General features: G+C 47.3%; 1 protein-coding gene across 2 annotated transcripts in view; it reads left to right on the top strand.

The window, feature by feature from the left end:
- LOC105567773 (zinc transporter ZIP11) overlaps positions 1 to 15,124 on the top strand; it is a 33,034-nt gene extending 17,910 nt beyond the window's left edge. For both annotated transcript variants that reach the window (XM_012022892.1, XM_012022893.1), the window contains exons 5-6: positions 11,011 to 11,268; positions 15,032 to 15,124. In XM_012022892.1, coding sequence (XP_011878282.1) covers positions 11,011 to 11,268; positions 15,032 to 15,110 — 337 coding nt within the window. In that variant the 3' untranslated portion in view covers positions 15,111 to 15,124. The remainder of the gene's footprint in view (positions 1 to 11,010; positions 11,269 to 15,031) is intronic.
- Positions 15,125 to 23,806: the final 8,682 nt, after the last annotated feature.

The following is a 23,806-nucleotide window of genomic DNA, read 5'->3' as shown; positions in this document are numbered from 1 at the left end:
TAAAAATATTATCACATTTGCCGCGACGGAGAGAATTACAATTACGAACGCGCGCAAAGTTTTAAAGAGCGAGGCAAAAAAGCGTGGTCGGCGATGTCGATAATGTTGATAAGAATTTTATAGATTAATACTCTATGTTCGCTGTGTTTCGCGATATTAGCGAGAATATAAGTTTGTGTGTATCATAATCGCGGACGAGGATCAAGAATAACGATATTAAGTTGGAAACGCCGTAATTTTACGTGTATTTACGTAACACTTGTGTCTAACAATACTTGACATGTTTCAAATTGTCGCGCAGAAGTTGTGCAAACAAAATACAAATAGCGGGAAATATATAGTTTTTCCAAAAACGATAATTAATCTAATTTAACATTTCATCGCTTCTTAATTACAAGAAATTCTAAACGGACGACATCTTATGCGTCTCATTTTTAGTCCTCACGTTCATAAAGACGTTCCGAATTGGCGCATCTGCCGCCACAATTAATTTTTTTCTTCTTTAAAAACTGCAGGAATTTAGCGAAACGCGAAAGTCGAAAATACGTTGATACGCCGCTCTTGCAGTTTAAAGTCGCGATCCCCTTATCGGAACTTCTGCGGAGCTCTCTCCAGCGACAAACGTACGATCGACGATCGAGTGACGGGACTCCCGGCCCTTAAGGGCCCGCGTTCGACAGACCGCACCGCGATTACCGTGGTCTCGCCTTTCACGGATTCCCCCGATTGCCTCATTATTCCACGAAGCGCGATTACGCCGATAAGCATCTCTTCCCGTTTCGCCGGTGCACTTTATAATCATTCAGGCACGGCCGTTCGCGAGTCGAGCGCGTTTCTGAGAACTGGACTCGCGAGACGTTCTCTAAGCTAGTGACATTCCACGCCGATACTTCTCCCGTCTCGTATTTCGCGTTCACGCGTCCTCCTCGGTCTCCCCGGTCCCCTCCTTGCCCCCACCCTCCCCCCCCTCGCACCCTGCCGATACCTTTTCCTTCGCTTCTTCCTCTTTCGCTTCGTCTTCTTCTCCCTGCTTCCTCCTGCAATCGCCGCCGCAGCGGCACAAACTATTAAAACCCGACTTTAAAATTTATATCGGCCTCGCGGCACCTGCTGCACTTTACCGCGCCGCAGATTTCTCAACAATTATGTCACTTACCGCGCAATACCACGCGCTGACACGCGGATCGCGATTAGCATACGTTAATTTAGCAATCGTCGATTCATAAAGTACTCGTATAACTCCTTAGCCTTTCGCGTTTCTCGGTTTACGTACGCTCGTCGTGATGCCTCGATATGAAGGAATATTCAATTCGGTTTGGCTTAAACGCAAAAATTATCGTGCATCATAAAAATTTTATATAAAACGTGAAATACGCTATTTTGATGTTATACGAGTGTGAAGGTTTTTTTTTATTACATACACTCTACTCTTTACTTGATCCGAATTCAGACTTTGCTTTAAAATTTAAAGAGCCTACTCCATTATCTCCAAAACTCCATTATCGAAAGCAAACACGAAAATAATCCCACGCGATATTAAGACTCTTAAAGGATTATTCCCATAAACTTCAATATTAATTCTGTCACTTTTTATTTATAGAAAATTAATTACATTTATCATCGCTCTCTCTCCCTCTCTCTAAAGTCAATTCGATATTTTCGTAAAATCTGCCCGCGGTGACCGAGTTAGCAACCATAACTCGTTCAAGGACCATAAAGTGATCCAAAGTTCAATTGCCCCCGTCTTTTCCGTTTGAAAGAAGAAATTGCGAGAATCAATTAAATATTGATCGGGTTTAAGTAACGTTTACGAACGTTCCGCGGAGAAGCGTATCGATGGTCGATTACGTTAACCTTGAACGATTAGCGGAGCGCCGGCGAGCCGCGTCGAGCTGCATTCCAACGATTTCCTCCTATTCGACGAGGAGGGCCGTGCTGCGCTGCCGACGACGGCAGTGTGTCCTAAGCGCATCTCCTAGACGAGCGTCTGACGGTCGATCGGTCGACGCGCGATGCACTCCTCACGTTCATCGCCTGGTCGACTCGCTCGTTCGCTCGCTCGCTCGCTCGCTCGCTCGCCCATTCGTCCGTTCTCTTCATCGCGGGCCGATGCACCGGCACGACGCGACGTGGTGCAGCGACTTCGCAATGCCTGGAATGTGGCGGCATTACGCATGCGCGCCGTGTACCTTACTCGGAACAGTCGGATCCGTTATGTCCCTCGACGACGACCTCACGATCGTCTACGGGGACTTAACCGAGACCCGCGGGCCCGCGGTCTCCGCCTGTGTTCTCTCCTTTTCCCTCCCGACTCGTTCTAGCGCTCCGCCTAGTCCTCTTTTCTCTCTCTCTCTCTCTCTCGCTCTCTCTCTTCCCGTCGCGGAGACACCCAAGTTCCTAATGCGAAGCGTACCACGGCGTCGTAGCTTGGTTGCATCGCCCGAGACACCTGCTTTACCTTACCTTACCCGCTGCTGCTCGCTGGCGATTAATCTTGTTCGCCGCATACCGCGATACGCGAGGAACTCGGAACACCTCTCCCCGTCTTTATTTCACTCGCTCTCTCTCTTTTTCTCTCTCTTTCTCTCCTTCCGATTAGACACGACAGGTCTAATGCGAGCTAATTGATTTCAGTTGCGAGCGCTGACGGTGTATGACTCGGCGGGGAATGATAAAGGAGCGCGCGATAATAAAGCGCTAAATCACGCGCGGGGCGCATTTTGCAGATGAGCGATCGAAAAATGTCACGATCGTTAGTGGTACTTAGTTATCCTCGTCCGCGGCTTTCAAATGTATCTCTCAATGTACACCACGATCTCGCGAAGATATCCCGATACAAGTCTAGGAATAGCTTCTCGCATCGTAACTTTGGACCTATGCAGCGATCGACGGGGATCGACGAAGGAAGGAGATGGAGTAACTGTAAAACCAATTATGTCACTTTGAGAATCGTATTGAGGATTACCCCCCCATGCGAGGGCAGTCGGCGGTGGTTGCGGTAGTGTTTACCGCGTTGGGAGGCGTAGGAGTTAGGAGCATCCCCCGTGTCGAGGGTGCGTAATCACTGCGATCGCGACGCGAGCCCGAGACGGATACTACAACGGCGGCGGCGGCGGCGTCGGGGTTGATCTTACGGTCTTATGGTTTTATGGCGTTAGTCCGTGGCCGGTGGCCCTCTCTCCCCCCCCCCTCCCCCTCCCTCTCCCTCTGCCCCCTCGGCCCCCTCCGCGAGACTCACGGAGCTGAAAGAGCCGGAGAGCTCGCCTTGGCGTTGGTGGAATGCGGGACGGGCAAATCGCGGTCGGCCCGCTTGCGCCTCGTTCCCATGCATTCCTTCCTGCCCCTCTCGCCCTCCTCCACGCTCTCTCGTCCCTTGGTCTCCCTCTCCCTTTCTCTCTCTTTCTTTCCGTGTTCTCCTCCTCCTCCTCCTCCTCCTCCTCCTCCCCCCCCCTCCGCTCGATATGTCTCTCTCGCTCCCTCGCACAAACACCACGTTGCTCCGCACCTCTACACGCTCGGCGTTTCATCTCGTTCCTCTCCTGTCTCTTTCATTTTAGCGTACACACGCACGTATGACACACATACACCACAAACGAAGATTTCGCCTTTTCGCTCTCTCGCCCCTTCCCCTCCTCTCTCTCTCTCTCTCTCTCTTCTTCTCCCTCTATTTCGCTCGTCCCTTTTTTCTTTCTTTTTCAGATTCCTCTCTATGTCTCCCGCACGGGCGCACACGCGAATTCGCGGATCTTTCCCTTTCTTTCTCTCGCTACGCGCCCCAGCCTCCCCTTCCCGCTCCCCGATACTCCGTCTCGCTCGCTTACGCGCGCGTGCACATACATGTATATGTGCACGCACGCTCGTGCACGCGATAGACGCTGGTACCCTCTCATGGTGTCCTCCTCTCTTGCTCGCGCGCGCGGTCGAGTCCCTGCGCGAACATCCTTGCGCCTCCTTCGGAACCGAACCATTCCGCCTCATCCTGTTCCACGACTTCCTTCTGCTTCTCGTCGAACACGCTTCTTTAACCGAGCCATCGCCTCGTCGCGGCGGGGAAAGCCTCGTCATGGCATCTTAACCGATCGACTCGTGCCCGACGGGCAACATTGTTACGAATCAGGTCGAAGAAATAAATATTGAGATGGAGAACAATATCGAGACGTGCTACGTGCCTTATTTTATTATCTGTCTATTTTATTCGTGCTCCAATTTTTATTCTCTGATTCTCGGTGATAATATCGCCGATTTATCTTAATAGATTTGATCCATTCGCATAACTGAAATCGGTAATATTTTCTTTTGTATTTTTGGATAACCTAATATACAAAGTTCTTTGTTAGAAAGTGGAATTACAGCAAGCAACGCCTTTAGCTCTCATTCTTTATGTGTAGTTCAGGTGTTTCTCAAGTTTAATTAAATATGTGACTTTAAGTTTCTGTTTTCGAAACCTTTGCTCTCATATACTCGATTCGTATTCAATATAGAATGCTAAACTATTCGCGATTAAAGGAAAACGACATTGTGAACTGATCACTATTCAACAATGTAGTTTAATAGTAGCTCGATCAACAAAGATGGCCGGGTCTGGCCAAAGTGTGTTTTCGTGCAGAATTAGCTTCTGACGTCCTGCGGCAGGGCGAGGAGCGGATAGGTGTTGCCACGTAAGGACAACCGCGGCTTTATGGAATTCAACATGGCGGCCACGGTGCGTCCGATGGAGTTACAGCGACCGCCATGTTGGTGCACACCAACGAACTCCCCGGTCAACATGATCTATTAAGTACCGGCGCGGTGTTTGACTCGGTCTCTAATTTATTACTCGACTCGGACGAACAGCGGCACTTTGGCATTACAATCGAATTAGCTGACTTCGAATCTACTTCTACCTAGATGCGGGTTTTAATTCGCGACATCTTACGAGCTCCTTTCTCAGTTGTTTCTTTTTCTCGTTTGTTTCGTAGAGAAACGACGAGATACCGGGCGTTTTCACACTTTTCCCTCGCCGGAGAAGCGTCGGCGGCTCGTACTTGGCCCGGATGTTAGATATGCGATAGATAACGGTGCGAGAACGTGGCACGTGTTCGGTCGTGCGTGCGTGCGGCTGTGTGCGACGACCCACACGCGCGCAGCTTTTTTTTCGCGTCGGAGATGACCGGCCCGGTCAGATCTCTTTTTTTCTACTAGGAGAAATCCGCGGTTTTCGACACGAGACGGCGCGACGCCAGTGTCGTACGCTCGGCGTGTAAAACATTCCTCGATTGCCGCTTTATAATTTCGGCCGGCGAATAACGGAAACGGGATCTGCCTTTTTTTTGTCGTTCATTTGTACTTATCTGAATTGTTTGCGAGGCGATACTGGAAATGACTGTATTACGCGAGAAAATCTCACTTGTGCGTGTTATGCTACTATTAAACTATATTGTTGAATAAAGATCAGTTCACAATGTCGTTTTCCTTTAATCACGAATAGTTTGGCATTCTATATTGTTGATTGAATACGAATCGAAAATATGAAAGCAAAGATTTCGAAAACAGAAACTTAAAGTCACAAAAGCACGACGCCGCTCGACGTCACCGACAAACGCATTTTTCTATACTTGCTTTACTCGCTACCTTACTTGCCGTTAGAATAAATTTCAAAGTGATCGTTCGGATGTATAATTCAACCGGGGCAACCCGTTCGAACTGAAAAAATTTAATGAATGAGCCACCGCTGTTGCTGTTATCTTCTTTCTTACATCGTCACATATCTTGCATAACAAGATCCAGGCGGACCACGAAACATGATAAATACTTTCTAATCTACGCACAAGCGAAGAAAAGGAGACGTCCCGAGCTAATGGCTTTTCTAAACATCCCGTCGACACAGCCGACAGAGCCGCGATAGCCATCCGTGTGTTGTTAATTTCTTTATCAAAGCGGTAAACGCCAACTCCCACGATATTACATGTCGCAAGTTTCGAATCGAAAACTTTTGTACGATTCCATGTCAAAATCATTATATGAACGAAAAATCGATTCTCGACTCGCATAGAATCTCTTTATATTCGAATTAAACTCGGGATATTTAAGGGGTCATTCCACTTTAACATTCAGGCTCACCTGAAACAAAACTCGAAAAGACTCTTAATCTATATGAGTGTCGCTATGTCCCGAATCTCAGTTAATAATTTTTATGTAAAAATAACAAAATGGTGGAAGTTTTAAAAAGTACTGAAAAAAATTGTTAAAGATAAGCATAGTTTTTGGTTAAAGTGGAATGGCCCCGTAAGTTTTATTCTGTAAATCTGGAAATGCTTGTGTAAGCTGTTGAAACGTCTGATATTCACCTGCTTGAAATTAGCAGAAAAAAAGAAATGCAGAGCAAGCTGAAAACTTTCGACGTGTCGGACCCGAGGAAAATTTAAGCAATTTGAGGAAGCAGACGTAATCCCGAGCTTAAACTTTTCCGCGTCATTTTAAATTAAGTGATTTTCTTTTGAGCTCGCCCTCCACAATTCCGTTCTATTTTCGACCTGAATACATATTCATCGTCGTCCATTCGTCGACGCGGCGTGAAACCTCAATTAAGACGGTTATGCGAAAGAAGCCGGTCGGTTCCTCGGCAGAAAAATTCCTTCCTGAAAATCCGTCACGGATCTACGCCGCGTGTCAACGTATTCGCCAATTCGCCGGTACTTTCTCCCGGATCCTCTCCGCGCGAAACATTCCTCGGCCCCGGTATCCTCCGCTCTCTACGAGAGAGGGCTCTCTCTCTCTCACACACACACTCAGCCGCCCCGTTCCTAAGGTTATCTACCCGACTTCTCTCGTCGTTTTCCTTCGCCCACCGTCCTGCTCGATCTCGGCTGCCGCCTCTCGCACTCGAATCTTCCTCGCGGCCGCGAGCAGCGCTCTTCGCGCCCGCACGAAAGAATGATAGCTTCGCTAATAGGTGGATTAGCCACGCGTAAACGTTACGGTAATACGATTAGCACCAGAGAAAGGCCGGCGCTAATTAATACGTTGCGTGTACCTCGCTCTCGGCACGTCGCACGGAACTTATCTGGAAGATTCTTCAATTTAAGGCTCGCCGCGGAAAATAAGCGTCTAATAAGAGCAAACCGAGAACGAGACTTCGCTGCTCCGAATGACGTTCCACTCGATTTGAACAACCCGCGCAAAGATACGCTGGCTCGACCTTGGCACATAGAAGTTCCCTCAACGCCGAGGCAATTCTAAAAAATTTCTACATGTGCGCTATTTTTTCCTTCACGTGACAAAGGACTGTTTTACGTATATTGTACTTTTCCGTCCCAAATTCAACGTTCCGTATGCAGTTAGAAATTAACGTATGTACACAGCCAACATCGCGGATTTGTGTCCCTATTCTCTACTCGTCTCTCATATATTACCAGTAGAAAGATAAAAATATTAAGCGCGATCGTGTCCGTTCCCTCGATCTCGAAACAGTCCTCCGTCGCCCTAGCCGTCTGGCGAACGCGGTAGACGGAGCCGGGAGTAGCCAGGGGCCCTGACCGTGGAAAGCAGAAAGAACTCAGGAAGGAAAAGAAGCCGGCGCGCGGCACCCGAACCACCGGCCGCGGTGGTAGTGCCGCGTTCAAGGGCCCGCGATGGTAGTGGGGCACCGCGGCGAGAGGGAGACCGGCCGCACGAGCGAGTGGAAAGAGCCGACGGTACAACACACACGCGTACACGTACGTGTCCACGTACACGTACCGCGAATACAAGTGGAGGAGGGGGAGGGGGGGCGAGGGAGGGGACGATCATTCTCGGAACTCGGGTGACCTCCCTCGGTGCAACTGGCGAACAGCCGGACCCAACGGGTTAACTGTACAACCACTTATATACCTCGACGCCGTAGGAATGCGGCGACGATGATGCCGTCGTCCCATGAAATAACGCGCGACATGCCGCGGCATGACATACCTCGCGCCGGGAACCCCGCGAGAGCGCCCGCGGAAAGACGGAGAGCCGCCTTTATACCGGATGATTCCTGCGCGACAGCGCGGATCACGTCATTCATTCACCTGCGCCGCCTCTCTCCACCACCGCTGACCGCCGTCTCGACCGAACCTGCTGACGTTCCGCCGCCAACTACGCGCTGATCTATTGTTCCCCGTAAGTCGCGGTCGTTCGCGGATCGACGACTCGCCTAGCCGGATCGCGGAAGAGCCTCCTGCGTCGCGTCCGAGTCGCTTCAACATCAGTTTTTTCCACCTGGGATCGGATCGATCACGCGGTGGTCAGACATTTTTGCGGGCGACGACGTGGACGCGTCGATTTTTCGCGGCACTAACGGCGACATTCTTACGCGATTGTAATAGGAAGAGAGTAGGCTTTTTGTCACATCATTTTTAGGTAGATGTTTCGTTCTTGATGGGACATTTTTACTTACGAGTACACCGCTTGTACTATATAGTATGTCTAGAATGCCACGTTTCCCTTCAACCCTGAATAAAAAGGACCAACGCGAAAAGCAACCGTCTTGAGAGCAGGAGACGAAATCAGATTCGCACAAATCTTAAAATAGCAGCTGTTGCATTGATAACCTATATATAATTGCTAACGTATTTATTTGAGGGTTTCATTTGTCGCAGCATGAAGGAGCGGCACTTGCAAAGTGCCATTTGTCAAGTCGCGAAATATGATTACTGACGAACGATGCGTCCGAGCCCCTGAACGTGTGCTTGTTCGTTGCAGCGTTCGCCTCGTAAAGTCCGGCGCTCATGAATATCGAATTACGGGAGCTAGATCGCGGAAGATCTTCGTTACTTCGTTCCACGTACCAGAACCGAAGGGTTTTTCTTCGTTTCGGTCGCTTCGCGCGCACGCGGGGCTCCGTCCGGTTCGGCCGAGTCATTCATTCGCATAGTTAGTCTCCTCTATGAAGCCCGGTACCGTTTTCTCGCTTCTTATGGACCTGAGAATTGGATCATCTCGCTAACCGGACAAGTCTCCCGGCCGTTCCCCGTCTTCAATTCAGCTGCCGTCGTAGGGTTCTTGCGAGGCCCCACGGTTCTAGTTTTATAGGAATACTATTACGTCGTTCCTGAGAATCCCATTGAAGGTCTACCGATGGAAAGAAAGGGAGGAAAGGAGACAGACAGCGCTGACGTACTCGTGGTTGCAATGACCTCGCAGCCGGATTATAATTGATTTCGCAATTGCCTTCGAAGAAATACTAACTGTCGAGAGGCAAGTGAACTTTACCTCGCGAAAGTCGCAAGGATGGATCTATGCATTTTAATTAATTTCCAATGTTCAAGTTTACGCAAGGATTGCAAGCAGTTTGAAAATTCTCGTCACAGAGCGCGTACTTTCTCCTGAAAATATTTCCGCGCGTAACTCGACGTAATAAATAAATGGCTGCTTTTACATGCCGCGGAATTCAATCCATCCATGTCGATGTTCTGTCCGCGAGGGCTTCCTCTTCGCGGGCTCGCAAAGTTCAACCTGCGTTCCCCGACTCGCTCGGAGTAGTGAATGGGAAGGATTCGTCGCGGGATTGGCAGAACGCGGGGTCGAGAGCGGCCGGAGAGCGATGATATTCCGAAGTTGAGGAGAATTCCGCGGCGGCGGTGTGCAATATGTGAGATATCCCGCCGGCTTGCGCGCCGCGTTAGATTGTGTACGCCGTGTATCCCGTCGTTCATTCACCTGTTACGTCTCTCTCCCGCCGCTCCTTTCCTCCCTCGTTCCATCTCGCTCGTTCGCTCGCCCGCTCGCCCGCCCGCTCGCTCGCTCGACTGCCTTTCTCTCTCATTCTTCGACGTGATTCCACCATGCTATTACTTGTACCATAGATCACGCTCGGCGATCCGCGAGGTCGCGGAAAAGAGAGACAGAGATGAACGGAGGTCGAGGAAAGAGGTCTCGCGAGCTTGCAACCAAGCTAACGTTCCGTCTCTTCTATATCGGTCGCATCACTGACGCACACCGCGCCATCATTTTTGCGGATGTCGTATAAATTGTTTTCGATGCCCCGCACTTTTTCATAATGACGCGTGAAACGTTATGTAAGATCGTATCACGATATTCCCATACTCGAGATTAATTAATAGTCAAGCCAGATTTATGACCAATTTACATGTTTTACTTATATCACTCATTGTCAGACGTGTAAACATAAATGTACGGAAGCCTGAATAATCCGCAGCGAATGGATAGTCGATGTTGCAATAATCAGTTATTAATGTCAATGATACAAACGCGTTGGGTATTACGTCAATTTGCTTTACCTCGTTGCTGGGCAGTAACTGGAAGCGAAACTCAAGGCTTTGTCGTTCATTGACATCTTATTTATGAGCGGCGATCCTGATCGAGTAAGCTTAGCTCTTCGGTAGGCATGAAAGAGCGAGCGGTACATACTGGCTGGATCTAGAGGAAGCCTCGCGGCTGTCCGAGCGCTTTGCTCCGATCGCGGAGATGGAAAAATCTGGAGAATGTCGAAGCCGTCGACCAGTTTCAAGAACTCACTGTCACGTCGGAGAAAGAGAGAAAGAGGAAAAAGAATATACGTATGCGCGCGTGCGTGTTTCGTGCGTACGTACATACACGCGCAAGTTGATTCTCGCGCGGTGGCGGAGCCACCTTGTCTCCTTTGGTCCCGTTCTTATCGCGCTCCTCGCTTTTCTTCTCCCTTTTTCCATCGCCTTTTCCCAATCCGGTGGCGACAGAACGGCTCCTATTTTTGCATATCGCCGTCGCAGTCCATCGGTGCGCAACCTTACGGAATTCGCGAGCGCGGTTGCTTCTTGCGCTCGGTACAAGATCAGGATACCACGAGGCTGCTACAGAAATGTCGCGTACGCTGCACTTCGAGCGCCTTAACTTTGCGAAAGAATCGGTATAGACATAGTAGCGCGAGACAAATCACGTGACTGACGCTATTTAAGAAGTCGATTTTCCTTGGAAAATTTTAGAGCGACGATTCGTACGTTTCGTCCGTAATTAATAACGATTGTTTACGCAAGTTGAGAGTAACACTGGACATTTGGAATTTTGTTGCAGAAATCTCGCCATCGGGATCGGAATACAGAACTTCCCCGAAGGACTGGCGGTGTCCTTGCCCCTTCAGGCCGCCGGGATCAGCACGCTGAAGAGCTTCTGGTACGGCCAGCTCTCGGGGATGGTGGAGCCGATCGCTGGCGTCCTCGGCGCGGTCGGAGTTACGCTCGCCACACCTGCGCTACCTTACGCACTTGCCTTCGCGGCCGGCGCGATGATCTACGTTGTGATCGACGACATCATCCCGGAAGCGCATCAAAGGTATGTACCGTATAATCCACTTGGCCGGAAAAACTTGAAACTGCGAAACGACTCCTATTTACGCTTTTTTGCAATGCTCAAAATAACGGTCACTTAACTCGCTCTCGAGATCGCTGCTACGCGATACGAGTCCCTCTCGAAAATGTATAAATAGCGCGAATATCACGAGTTCAGCCGAGCCGTAAAGCTACTCGGCAAAAATCGTAGATAATAAACCTGTTGACCGTTTCCGATATCGACACTACAACTGTATTTCCGATAAGGGACCTTATGATCGCGCACGGTACATCGTGTGCTCGGAAAATGCACGTGTTATTGAAAAAGTGTGGAAGGTGGTGTTGAACGCAGGAAGGGTGAAGCTGGTTCGCGCAAAGGGAGTCGGGCGCAACTCGTTCCCTTAACTGGTTCCGGCTTCTCCTCGTTCTTTCTTCTCTCCCCTGTTCTTCCTCTCCCTCCCTCTTTCTCTCTCTCTCCCCCCCTCCTTTTTGTTTTTTTTTAACCTTGTTCGTACCAGAAGCACCGGCCCACGGTTGCACTTGCACCCGTTTCCGTCTCACGTTTCACCCTCGGCCCATTCACGACGAATTAGAAGTCCAGGCCCAGCCTCAGAGTCAGAAGGGCGGAAGGCGCTTTTCCCACCGACACAATGGTCCTTTATTTCGAGATTTATTCTCTCGTCCTCGGACGCGAACGCGGATGGTCGCTCGATGGCGATCTTTCAATAACGCGCGAGCCTCCAACTCGATCCTTCTGAATTCGTCATTTTCTCGATTATGATTGGCGGTTTCATTTGTCGTTGCTCTTTACTGTCTTGGAAGTATTGTCTGCGTTATGTGAGAAAAACCCGACACCGATTATTGTATTATAGATACGAACGACGAAGGTTCGATCGATTTAGAGATTGTCGACTGCGCGGAAGTTAATAAAATTTCATACTTATATTCACGCGCGTGGCTTTTCTATATTTCTTTGATAATTTGTTATTTATGAAGTTTATATCGAATTAACTGAAAGTCATTTCTTTCGTCCGCTTAATTTTATTACAGTAATAGATTACCGCGCGCGGCGCTGCGGGGGTTAATCGTGACTCTTCAAATCTACCCTGCAACTCTACCGTGTACTCTTTACCCTTACGTTCTTTACGACCCGAGGCCGCTAGAAATCGGCTAGAGATCGTTCCGGCGACCGCGCGAGGCGTCCGGAATCCGTTTCGACCGGAGCACGCGGGGCACCGAAGCGCATAAATATAAAGAGGAAAAAATTCGTGTCGCGTATGTCCTATGAATTTCTACTCGTGTCAGGCGGACGCGCATGTACGGTAACCTATACGTACGTACTCGCACGCACAAACGTATCTACGATGTCCGTATTCGAGAGCGATTACGGTACAATGGCGCGTGACGGCAGTGCCGTAGTTAGCGCGCCGCCGGCGAAACGGACGTGGCGAATTTCTTTCCCAGGCCTGGCGGCGGCCTAGCTGAAGAAGGTGCATTGTCATTATAATTGGCTCCTTTTGTATTTCGCGTGCGATCTAACCGCCCGGATACTCGAGCGCGCGAAGGCACCGCTCTCTCCTTCTTTCTCTCTCTCTTCTTCTAGCCGCGATTCTCTCGTCAAGGATCCCCTGAGACAGTCGGCCTCGACTCGCTCCCTCGGGAACCCTCCGGGTGGCCGGAAAACACAAAAGTGAAAACAGATCGCTCGCTCTCGCCGCGTCCCCCGTCTTTCCTCTCCGCCTTCGTGGAAACCGTTGCTCGACCTGCACGAAAGGAGAGTGCGACGCGAGCCTGCGATCCTTCAAGGAAGATCGATCTCGAGCTGCACTCGCACAGACGCGCGCGGTCCGACCTCGCTTTTCCGACGCACTCGATATCGCTGCCTTCGAAATTCCAGCAACCGTCATATCCGAGAAGCGCACTTGCGATCAGGCCCGAGAAGCACGAGATTTCCTTCTTTATACGTTTGTGCATACACAGATATGAATGCGCGCATTATTAGCAAATCGTTCCTAAGAAACGGCTATGAATACTAAGTGCCGTAAGTGCTTCAACTCGCAACCTGCAATATTTGTGTTACTGTCGAGCTACCAGAATTATACTTGCTAAGTCCACAGTTGCTTCATTTAAACGTGTAAAAAATTATGGGTTGGGCAACTTGCATCAACGACTTTTGCAGCGCTAGTGTTAATTCAAAGACGGTTTTTTTCTCTCCGCTGTCCGCATCGTAACTGGGATTACGAATAGGGGAAACAAATTGCGTTATAGCTATCCGCGTTTATGGTCAAAACTGGACCACAAATCAATACGAGTCGAGGAAAGGAGGACAATCGGAATATGTAGATCCCTTGGAATTCTCTCGGAACCTCTCCGGGTACTTTCGACGGAGAGAAGCACCGGGTAAAAATCGGCGCGGCTCGGCTCGATTCGGAACGATCGCCCCTCGTGCAATTTGCATTTTCCTCTGCTCGGCGAAAAGGAACGCCTGCTTCGCCGATGATACCCGTGCTGCATGTTCGACGCGGCCGAGCAACGTAGGGATATTTAAATTTATTGCCCTATCTCGAAACTTTCACTTATTCGGAATCGGACGTTACCTTCTGCGACTATGCGGTTTCGAAACTGCGGCTATTAAGATAAGAAAGTGCCAAATCAATGTGAAATCGGTACGATTTAATATAACAGGGTACTCGATATGAATGTTTGAACGTGAATGATTCCAAAGCTCTGAGAAATCGGAAAGTACGCGAGGTACATTTTACTATCGTCCGCGAAGAGAGTAACGCGCTGTCGGTGTTGCGTCACGCTAAACAGGAGATAAATCGGATCGAGGATCGGCTGTTAGCGGATGCGTTTAGCGGATGCGGAACGCGACGCGACTCGACGCGGCGCCCCAGTTTTGCCGAGCAAACGACGACGACGACGACGACGACGGTGGGGAAGAGGGGAGCGAACATTGTTATCCCGGCTACCATTGCGATGAGACACGATAATGGCCAATAAAAATACAAATTTTCTGACGCACACCGAAAGGAGGTATTTACCGCGCGGATATGATTGATGTGGTAGAACGCCCACCGAAATACAACGGCGCGTTTCGCCGGCCGTTAAAATTGATGGCCGTGTATAATTTACGAAATCAACAAGCCGTGACGTGCAATACCGGGGTATATACGCGCGGCGCGGCGCGGCGCGGCGCGAGTGTGTGCTTTGTATGTGCTTAATCCCTACTTACTTGCCGCGAAAACCCTTTTATTTCTCGCCATCCTGGGGCTCTCTTTCTCCCAGGTCGTTGCCACGGAGCCGTAGGAGCAGAGAAGACGATGACGATAGCGGTGGGCGACGGCGCCAGTGCCGCCTTTTTAATTCCCCGCACCCTCGTTCCCTCTCGCCCTCCACCGTGGTCCACCGACACGTCTCTCTCCCTCTTTCTCTCTCTCTTGATTTTTACACTCGATCCGTGCACCGTCGGTTGCGCTAATTAAAATTCCCTCCCTCTCGTTTCTTGCCGTTCATGCATCACGCCGCCACCAAATCGCAACATTGCAGAGATTTAAAAAGAACTTGATACGACCATCCTGCTCTCGTTGGAGTTTCGGACGGACTTTCGGAGGGCAGAATTATCCGGATAAAATTGTAGAGATGTTAATCCAGAAAATTCAACGTTATCGTATAAGTCAAGTGGAGCGTTTTAAGTTTTCGGATTTCAGTCCCCTGCGGATCCCCTGGATTTTAATGCGCGCGCCACGCGCGCTTTCTGTTTACAGCGGAAACGGCAAGCTCGCCAGCTGGGCCGCAATCGTCGGTTTCCTGGTGATGATGTCCCTAGACGTTGGCCTAGGTTAAGGACATCGTCCCCAAGGTAGTTATGGGGGCGTCCACGCTTTTGCGAACGTGTGCATGTTGCGTTGCAACGAGTGTTCGCAGTCGCGATGGGACGTCTCCTCAATTCGCGGCATTCACCAAACGACAGCGCGTTTTCTCGCGAGGAAGTCAGAAACAGAGTGCTGGCGATAACGAATGTTTTCCAGTCCCCGACGTGTGTTTTTTATCCGCCGTTGCGTACGGCACTGTTATCCTCAAAGACTCAGGAGAATTCAACGGTAGCGAAATAAGGAGTGTTTCCAATCAAGTTCGAAATGTGATTCCTGGTAGTCATCGGGAGGAATAGAGATGAAAAAAATTGTGTAAAATGTTAATCATATCGTGTGAAATTAGGTTTCGAGACTCGACTGTAATTCGATGTTCGATTAATGCTATAACGAAGGCTGAGTTGTGCAATCGCTCAACAATTTTCTAAACCGGTAGATATTTTTCTAGAACGCATTTCACTTCTAGAATGCATTTCACTTCGTAAATGTCTTCCCCGTATAACTAGTCTATATCCTCGTCGATGCAATTCCAGAAGTCGAAGACACACGATAGCCTGGTTGACTGAACTTAAAATCGAACATCGAAATCGATGTCTGTCAGGATTCACCGAAATAATCGCAAGATCGATACAATCACGAAAATTCAGTCGGTAGATAAAGCAATTAAAACAATGTACAGCGTCGAGAACTGTTAGAAAAACAGCAACATGTCAAGTTTTTTTTCATTTTTTTCATTGAAAGTACAGTATCGAGAAGTGTCGATGTTACAAAGAGAATGGATAGTAACCTTTGGTCAAATACGTACACAGATTTATATAGCAATATTACGATGTATATCTTTTTAGACACAATAGGGTTCCAAGAAACTTCGGGCTATTTGTTCCAGTAAATATCGCCTGTATTATTTCTTGCACATAACTTGACTGGTCTAGATGAATTAATAAAACGTTCCGAGTATCCAAAGAACAAAATTCAATACGAAGTATTTTTTAAATAATGACAGAAGAATTGTAGTTTTTTATTAACTCTATTTTTTCCTAGCAAGAATAATGAATTCAAATTGCTTATTACTTTTCCATTTTTCACAATCCATTTACAATATGATATATAATTTTTTTTACAAATCAATAATTTTTATATAATTAATTAAGATTTAATTATATTTATATCAGCATCAATATTGATTGATCTTTTTATCATTATTTATACATGACATCAAATTATCTTCTTCACATTTGTGTACGTTTATTCATTTAGAATTTTAAAATGGTAAATGCAACAAAGATTATCTATAATGAAGTCATATTAATTTTGTTTTTACGTAAATTCCAGTATTCTCCCAAAGACTATCGATGGTTTCACTAATTTGCATTAAACCACTTATTATATATTATTACCTAACCAACATATGAGAACTGGTAGTATTCACGGGATCTAAATTCGCGGTTTGATCACGGAATTAGCTCGTGATTCTTAAATCATTATTCGCATATTTCTGCGAATCACTGCCGTTATATTCATTCCCCGCTAATGAGTGGCCCACCATCGCATTATGCAAATCCGTTTGCGCCTTTCTGAAACGGAGCTCTCCCTCGAAAGAGTATGAATTTCGCAACTTGCATGTGTCTCGTGCGCGCACGCAATCACCGACTACGCTCTCGTGCCTGGTAGGTAAACCTATACGCATATTTATTGCGTTACAATGTGCCCTTTCTAATCACAGACCGCGCGCACGGTGCAATTTCGTTCTTGTAGCGACGTGCCGTTTATCCCGGAGCACGTAACGAGGTTGCCACTATACCCGTTGGCGCAAAAATAGATCACCTCGCGGAATCCGACACACGCCTCTCTCGTCTGCGGTATTTCCTTTAAAGAAACGTCTAAGCTAAATCATTAGATCATTAGCTGTTATAAAAAAAAGCGTAATGCTATCTAAAAAAAAGTCCAAGTAACCTTCATTTTTTTATGAAAAAAAGATTTTCGAGTTTTTTGCAAGCTGTAATCTGTACGAAATAGAGATGAACGTTTCCCTTACAACTTTCGTTTTTAAACTGTCGCAGATGTCTGCAAAAAATCGTGCTGATTGTTTATAATGAATCTTCTATATAAAAGCCGATAAGACGTAAAATCTTTCACCTTCGGACGTTGTTTTCTAATTCCAAAGTGCAGCTTCTTCACGCGAGTGATATTTTGCTCTCAGTATGCACGATACAAATGTGATTCTCTTTTATTCCTTTTTATTATTAAGATCGCTGCGAGTCGATATTCCTCGACAGGCGTATTCGCAGTAATTGAAAGGCACAGATCGATCATTGGTATCCGATTCTCGACGCTGTACGCTTATATAAGATATAGAAATTATATTTTGATACACACTGTCGATAAACCATCTAAAGTATTAGCAATATACGTGTATCCACGTATGTACGAAACTGTGACGTAGGAGACAAGGTGGAACCTTGGATGACACTCGACTAAAGCAACGGCGAGCTCATCGATGCAATCAGGAGTTGGTCCCAAGTCCTGAAGAGTGATATAATTGTTTAACGTTAATCATCATCGTTATATTGACAGGTTAATATAATTAATTGCACGTTCGGATTGGGGACCAACTTTTCAATAAGGTATGAACTTTTTAATCAGTTTTTCCACTACGCTGTCGCAACGTTACATCTTGTCCCCTCACCTGTCACACCTAGAGAATTATATTCCTCTATATTAATTCCATTAAATGAACCGTCTGATTTCGCGGATGTCGAGAAGCATCTCCCGCGCGACGAGAGAACTGTCCATTTTTTTAAAGCATTTGCTGGAACAGATCGATGCTGCTTTTATGAAATTGATGCTTTACAAGATTAAGATTGTCAATTCCAAGAGTCAATTGGACTTTCTTGCGAAGAATATTTTCTGTCGCGCAAATGATCGCTGACAGGTCTCCTCGACGGTCCTCGATTCGGACGATCGGCACACGATTTGCAATTCAAAGGAAATCACCGACGCTCGGTTTATATTAAACCAGTGCGAACGAGCATCCGCCGTTACGAGCTTCGATGACAGAAGCGAGGATCGTCTCGATCAACGTCGACGGCACAGCATCACGGCGACGACCGCGACGGTGTGCGCGAACGGTGCTTTAGCGAATGTATCTTCTGTAATTAATAACGTAATTACGCGAATCATGTGATTATACAAATTATCATATTGTACCTAGGTAGTTGACACAGTCAATTGTAAAGTGCGCGCGGATATTCGTGTAAATTGCTAAAATTTACATCCGCCGCTTCATCGATTTGGCGATTAGTACTTTATTGACGACAGCATGTTTTCGTTCATTATTTTAATAGCGAATACTGTCCGGAAGAGACGCGTCCGCACATCGCGCAATTGATTCTTCTCTCTGGCAACCCTCACAGCGAGGAAGGTGTGATGTTAAGAATTTCCTTTTTTCGATTAAATTAGGTGCCTTCGTAACTTAATTAGGATTACTTTAAGCAGGACGCCAGTATATGGTGAATAGACGGAACGACTGATTCATTGTCCGCCCGCTCATTGTCACGCGTAATTAAATTGGTAATTCGTCCCGAACTACCTTACGCGCTGCGTATTCAAGGAAATTCATTTTATCGCGGATTTAACGCGGTGGTAATGGTTTTTAAAGATGTGCATTAAAAAACAAGTGCATTAAAGCGTGCGTAATAAAGTATAGCGCGTCCACCTACAAAATTCCATCTTTTCCTCAGGACTAATCTACTATAATCGATTGCGCCAACCCAGTTGTGAGGTAATATTATATCCTTTATGTTGCTGCTATCCGAGACGGTAATAGAATTCCCTCCTATCGTTACATTAACGCTCCACCTACTTGTGTTTCCACAGAGATAAAGATTTTGGAGCAATGTCTCTTTTGTAAAGTGATTGATACGAATGTAATAGGTGTTGCACCGGGGAAGGACGGAGTGCTTGTGTACGGGCTCGTCGACGGTAAGTTATCCAAGTTCTCTCTCTCTCTCGCTCTCTCGCTCTCTCGGTTCAGGCGCGGTAAAGTGACGGTGTGCAATGTCGGTGCGGCGCATCCCCTCACCTCACGTCTCTCTCTCTCACTCCGCGAGTGAGTTGCATAACCCGAGGAGAACCGAGACATGAATGGAGCCGAGCGGCGTGCGACAAGGACAGTTGCGTTGCCGGCTCGGTTTCCCGGTGCGACGAGTGCGAACGCGCGTCCGATGTATCGCGGTGGTAGGGCGCACTGACCGGGGAGGATGCCAGTTTGGGTGCAGTGACGGATTTAGGAATAGACTCGTGGGCGCTCTGCAAAGCGTCGGAGACGCGAAAGCATCCGGCTTTCGGCGGCGCTTAATATTGCAAGAAATGTTGCGTGGTGGATGCACAATCGCGCAAGTGCCACTCGCCTGCGTGAACACCGATTGACAATTGAACGATAAAATTGTGCGAAAAAGAAACTGTTCAGATATATTAATTACATCTTTCTTATATAGCAAAGAATTATGCTTAAAGTGGATTATGCTGTCGAAATCCGTGTTCGTTGTAGAGAATTAAAAGGAAAAGTTATCGATGCCATTGCGGAGAATAATAACATGGATTATTTGTCACAACTATATATATTATTTTTATAATATCGTCCGCTTAGCTGATCCTCGAGCCGAAATAACGCGGCACGCAACATTTGTTCGCGGAAGAAATGGAATCCAGTAGATCGAATGATCGTGTCAAGTATTAAATACGAGATACGAACGCAGAATAATGGCATTTTAAATAAGACTATCTTCGCTCGCTGTGTGTGTGTGTGGAATACATCACCAAACCGGCAACTCGTTCTTTTTAGTTGTATTTTTTCCGCGCCTATTGTCGGCTCTCTCCTTGTCAAGTATGGAAACGTAAAAAAAAGCACAGTTAAAAAGGAGCAGACCTAAGAAAGGCATCGAGGATCTCTACGAGGGGAGGTCTCAGATTTTATATACCTACATATACATGCACAACGTGCCTAGAGCAGTCTGATGTGTGAATCCGCCACTGTTCGGTGCGAGAGCGAGAACGAGAGGGACGTGGCGAACACAGAAATGACGCAGTGACCGGCGGAGTCCGGCGATGTGGAGAGAGAGAGCGAGAGAGACGGAGAAGGAGGCATTCCGGTGGAACGGCGACGGTACACGTCCGTTTCCACGTAGCGAGAGGGATATAGAAAGAGGTACGCGCGCATCTGCCGTCGCCGCTCGCTCGCTCGCTCGCTCGCTCGCGGAGGAAACGAACAAAGATAGAAGCGGTCATCGTTAGAGGAACACGGGCCGCGTTCTCCACCACGTGGTGAAAGGAAGGGAGACGAAAAATCCCGGGAAGCGAAGCACGATCGGAGATGCAGATGCGCCCGTGCGCGCGGCGAACGAGAACTTGGAATGCAAGGTGCGAAAGGATGGGAAAGAGAATTTATCCCGTTTAGGGAAATTAGTCTTGAGCGCGGGCAGAAGAGTGCGCGATAAAATTCAACTTGACGATTAATTGGCGACACGCGGAAATTGTATTATAGAATCGCGACCGCGAAAGAAATAGAAAGTTAATTAACTGCGTTAAGTAGCAAATTAACTTGCAGCGAAAGACGCTATACAAATCTCGCTACTTTTAATAATTTTCGTGCCATGTGGTTCTGAAAATTTCACGGTGCTCGTTAAGGATTGGAAATGGGCGAGGATGAGAAACAACTGATCGGAAGGACGGACGGAGGAGGGAAAAAACGGCGGATAAAAAGAGCGAGAGAAGGAGAAAAAAAGAGACAAGAGGATGTCGCCGGCGGTGCGGTAATCGGCTTAGCTAAAGAGAATGGTCACGTGGTCGGTGTGTCGGCGATGCGCGGCACCGTCGTGAAACGGGACGAAGCGGGGCAGGGAGACGAGGGACGCAGGAACGGCGGCGGGAGGGTGGGAGGCAGGGTGCAGTGTGTTACATAGGAAAGCCAGGACATCGGCGCTGCACCCGCCAGCAGTCGCACAATGCACTTTGCCCTGCGCGCCGCCGCCGATGTAACCGGAGCACGGCGCACGTGCAACGCGGCTCGACGTGACGAATCTCTCTCTATCTCTCGGTCTTCCCCGCTGTGATAACGCTCGGTGACGGCAGTGTTGTTATTGTTGACATTCTTGTTGTTCCCATTGCACGGCGTGTCCTTATTGATTACCGGGCCTCGCAATTAGTGCTGCACGCGGTCCTTGGAGTCTCCAGAACGTTCTCCGATGAGAGGAAGCCGAGGACGAAAGTCGCGTGGCTTGGGGTTTTGTGACGACAACCTTAGCTTTAACTGGCGATGTTGTAATATTATCGGGATTTGTCGTGAGAGGAACGAGTTCACAAATTATTGGCAAGTTTAAACGGTGCGTCCGGATTCTCCTGGCGATCCACTCCGCTCGAGAAATTTGCTACCCGCGGATACGTCGTACACGTCGATTTAGGAAATGGCTAACAAAATCGTGGTTCGCTGCACGTCGATACGCAAGGGTGCATCCTAAAACGAAACACGGCTCTCGCGAGCATTAAGTATCCCGCCCTAGGACATTGTCCTTTTCCCTTCTCATTCACAATTCGCCCACCTCGCTCGTTCCGTCCGTTCATCCAGCGTATCAACGTGGACCGATTATTATGCAATTTGTCGCCACATTTTGTAATTCTCGTACAACCTCTATTACGACTATCACTATTGCATCATTTAACTTCCTCGAAGACACGCGTGTTGCCGTCCAGCTTTAAATAATGTGCGCACGCATTTCTCACAATAGGACAACTTGAGTAACATTTACAAATCTTTCGGTATTTTATATAATTATATCAATTAAATATTTATAATTAATAATTAATTATAATTATTAAATTATTAATTATATAATTATACGTTTATACACTTACTTTAATACAAATGTATTAGTATAAATCAATTAATCTATCGGCAGAGAAATTATTGCGATTTCCCCGAGGTCGCGTGCGAATTATCTTTCAGTCTCCCGCACCCCATCGATGTTATTCTTGCGAATCCGAATTCAGATTTATCACGCATAGCAATTTATTTAATTGATCGCAGTTAAGATGGGCAATGATATATTATAGTTCTTCTGAATACAACATTTTCGTTTCCTGTTTTACTCGGTAAACCAACAATCATTTAATCGATTGATATGAAAGGAAAAGGTATCTGTCCTTATGAAAACGCGCAAAGATTATTGAGAACCCGAATTGCATTCTGGAACAATTAAAGAACCTTTGGGAGCCGCGATTAACTTGTCGCGACAACATGGTACGACCTTTTAACTCCGGTAACCGTCCCCACCCGTTCCCATATAGCAACGAACTTCCGACAAAAAGTAATCACCGACCTCCACGAGTGGCGGAAGTCGTAGGAAGCCGTCAATTGTACGACAGTATCCTGCGACAAACTATTATCAATCCCGCGCGCCAAAAATAGGAAAATCGACGACCATGCGCGATAAACGAGCGTCTTTTTTTTTATACGCGAGGACACACAGGAATCGGACAGCGCAACGTAAGTATACACTGCCTCGTAAGTGTGTTTATATATAGCTTGTTTTTTTTTTAATTAGAAGTCATTACGGCTATTGAGAAACCGAGGAAATCGTGTTCTAGATTGTACGCGGTCAAAGTTACAAATTGACGCAATTATAATATAATGGAATGTAATATAGTACCTGCGAAACGAGATTGCTTCGTTTATTAAATATGAAATCCCCGCAGAGACGGGGAAGATGTATACGTCTGACTGAAGACCGAATTTTTAAAACGTGCTTTACACGTTCTTTAGACAACTTTAATGCGTTTGAATTAAGTCTTAACACGGTTATAATTGCACGAAACGTGCCACACTTTTCTCCACACGCGCTTTGCGCATTGCGACACGTATACACGCGATGTACACGCCCGCTGTCACAGCATTATAAATTCTTCCGGACTTTCTTTTCTCACGAATTTTTGTCGTTCAGATGTCGAAAGATCGACCTATGATCGTGCCGTTCTCCGTCGCATTTAAATTTGTTCAACTTTACGAAACGCGTTGTACTAACAGTCGAGGATGCATGTTAACTACCGCTGTTATCAACGAGACAAGAAATAATCGACAAGTATTGGCTGAAAATAATAGAACCTGTTTCTAACGAATCTAAAGTGTTCTCCGATTCTTTACTGATATCGATGATCTTAAAATAATATTATAGAACATGTTTAACGAATGTAAAATATCCTTTGATTCGTTACTGATGTCGATAATCTTTCTCGCGTGAGAGTTAAGCGAATGACGCAAAAAATTATTGAGCAAAAGTGTGCTCGGCCTATAAATTAAAATTCTCTCGTGTAAAGTCGTATATACCCCGTCTTGCGTTAGTATTTGGCAACGCATACGCGCGCAAGCCTTCCACACTCGCGCATCCGCTTTATACCGACGAGCGCAGTAGGTTTATATATAGAAATAGCAGTAGCGGAACAGCACCGGAAGCAAAGGAGTTCCGCCCAAGCCCGAAAGGGTCACCGTACTTTCAAGAGCGAGATCTAAGACCGCGTACGTACACTGGGCGAGATTCTATATGCATTTCATTGAAGGCTCGAAGGATTGTGCATTGCGTTTCTTCATTTTGCGAATGAAGCGGATAGCAATGTGTTTGC

The sequence above is a fragment of the Vollenhovia emeryi genome, unplaced genomic scaffold (genome assembly GCF_000949405.1).
Source record: "Vollenhovia emeryi isolate VEMERY1.0 unplaced genomic scaffold, V.emery_V1.0 DF939134.1, whole genome shotgun sequence".
Taxonomy (NCBI): domain Eukaryota; kingdom Metazoa; phylum Arthropoda; class Insecta; order Hymenoptera; family Formicidae; genus Vollenhovia; species Vollenhovia emeryi.
Note: the sequence above shows the minus strand (reverse complement) of the source record. Positions and strands in the feature narration are given on the sequence as shown.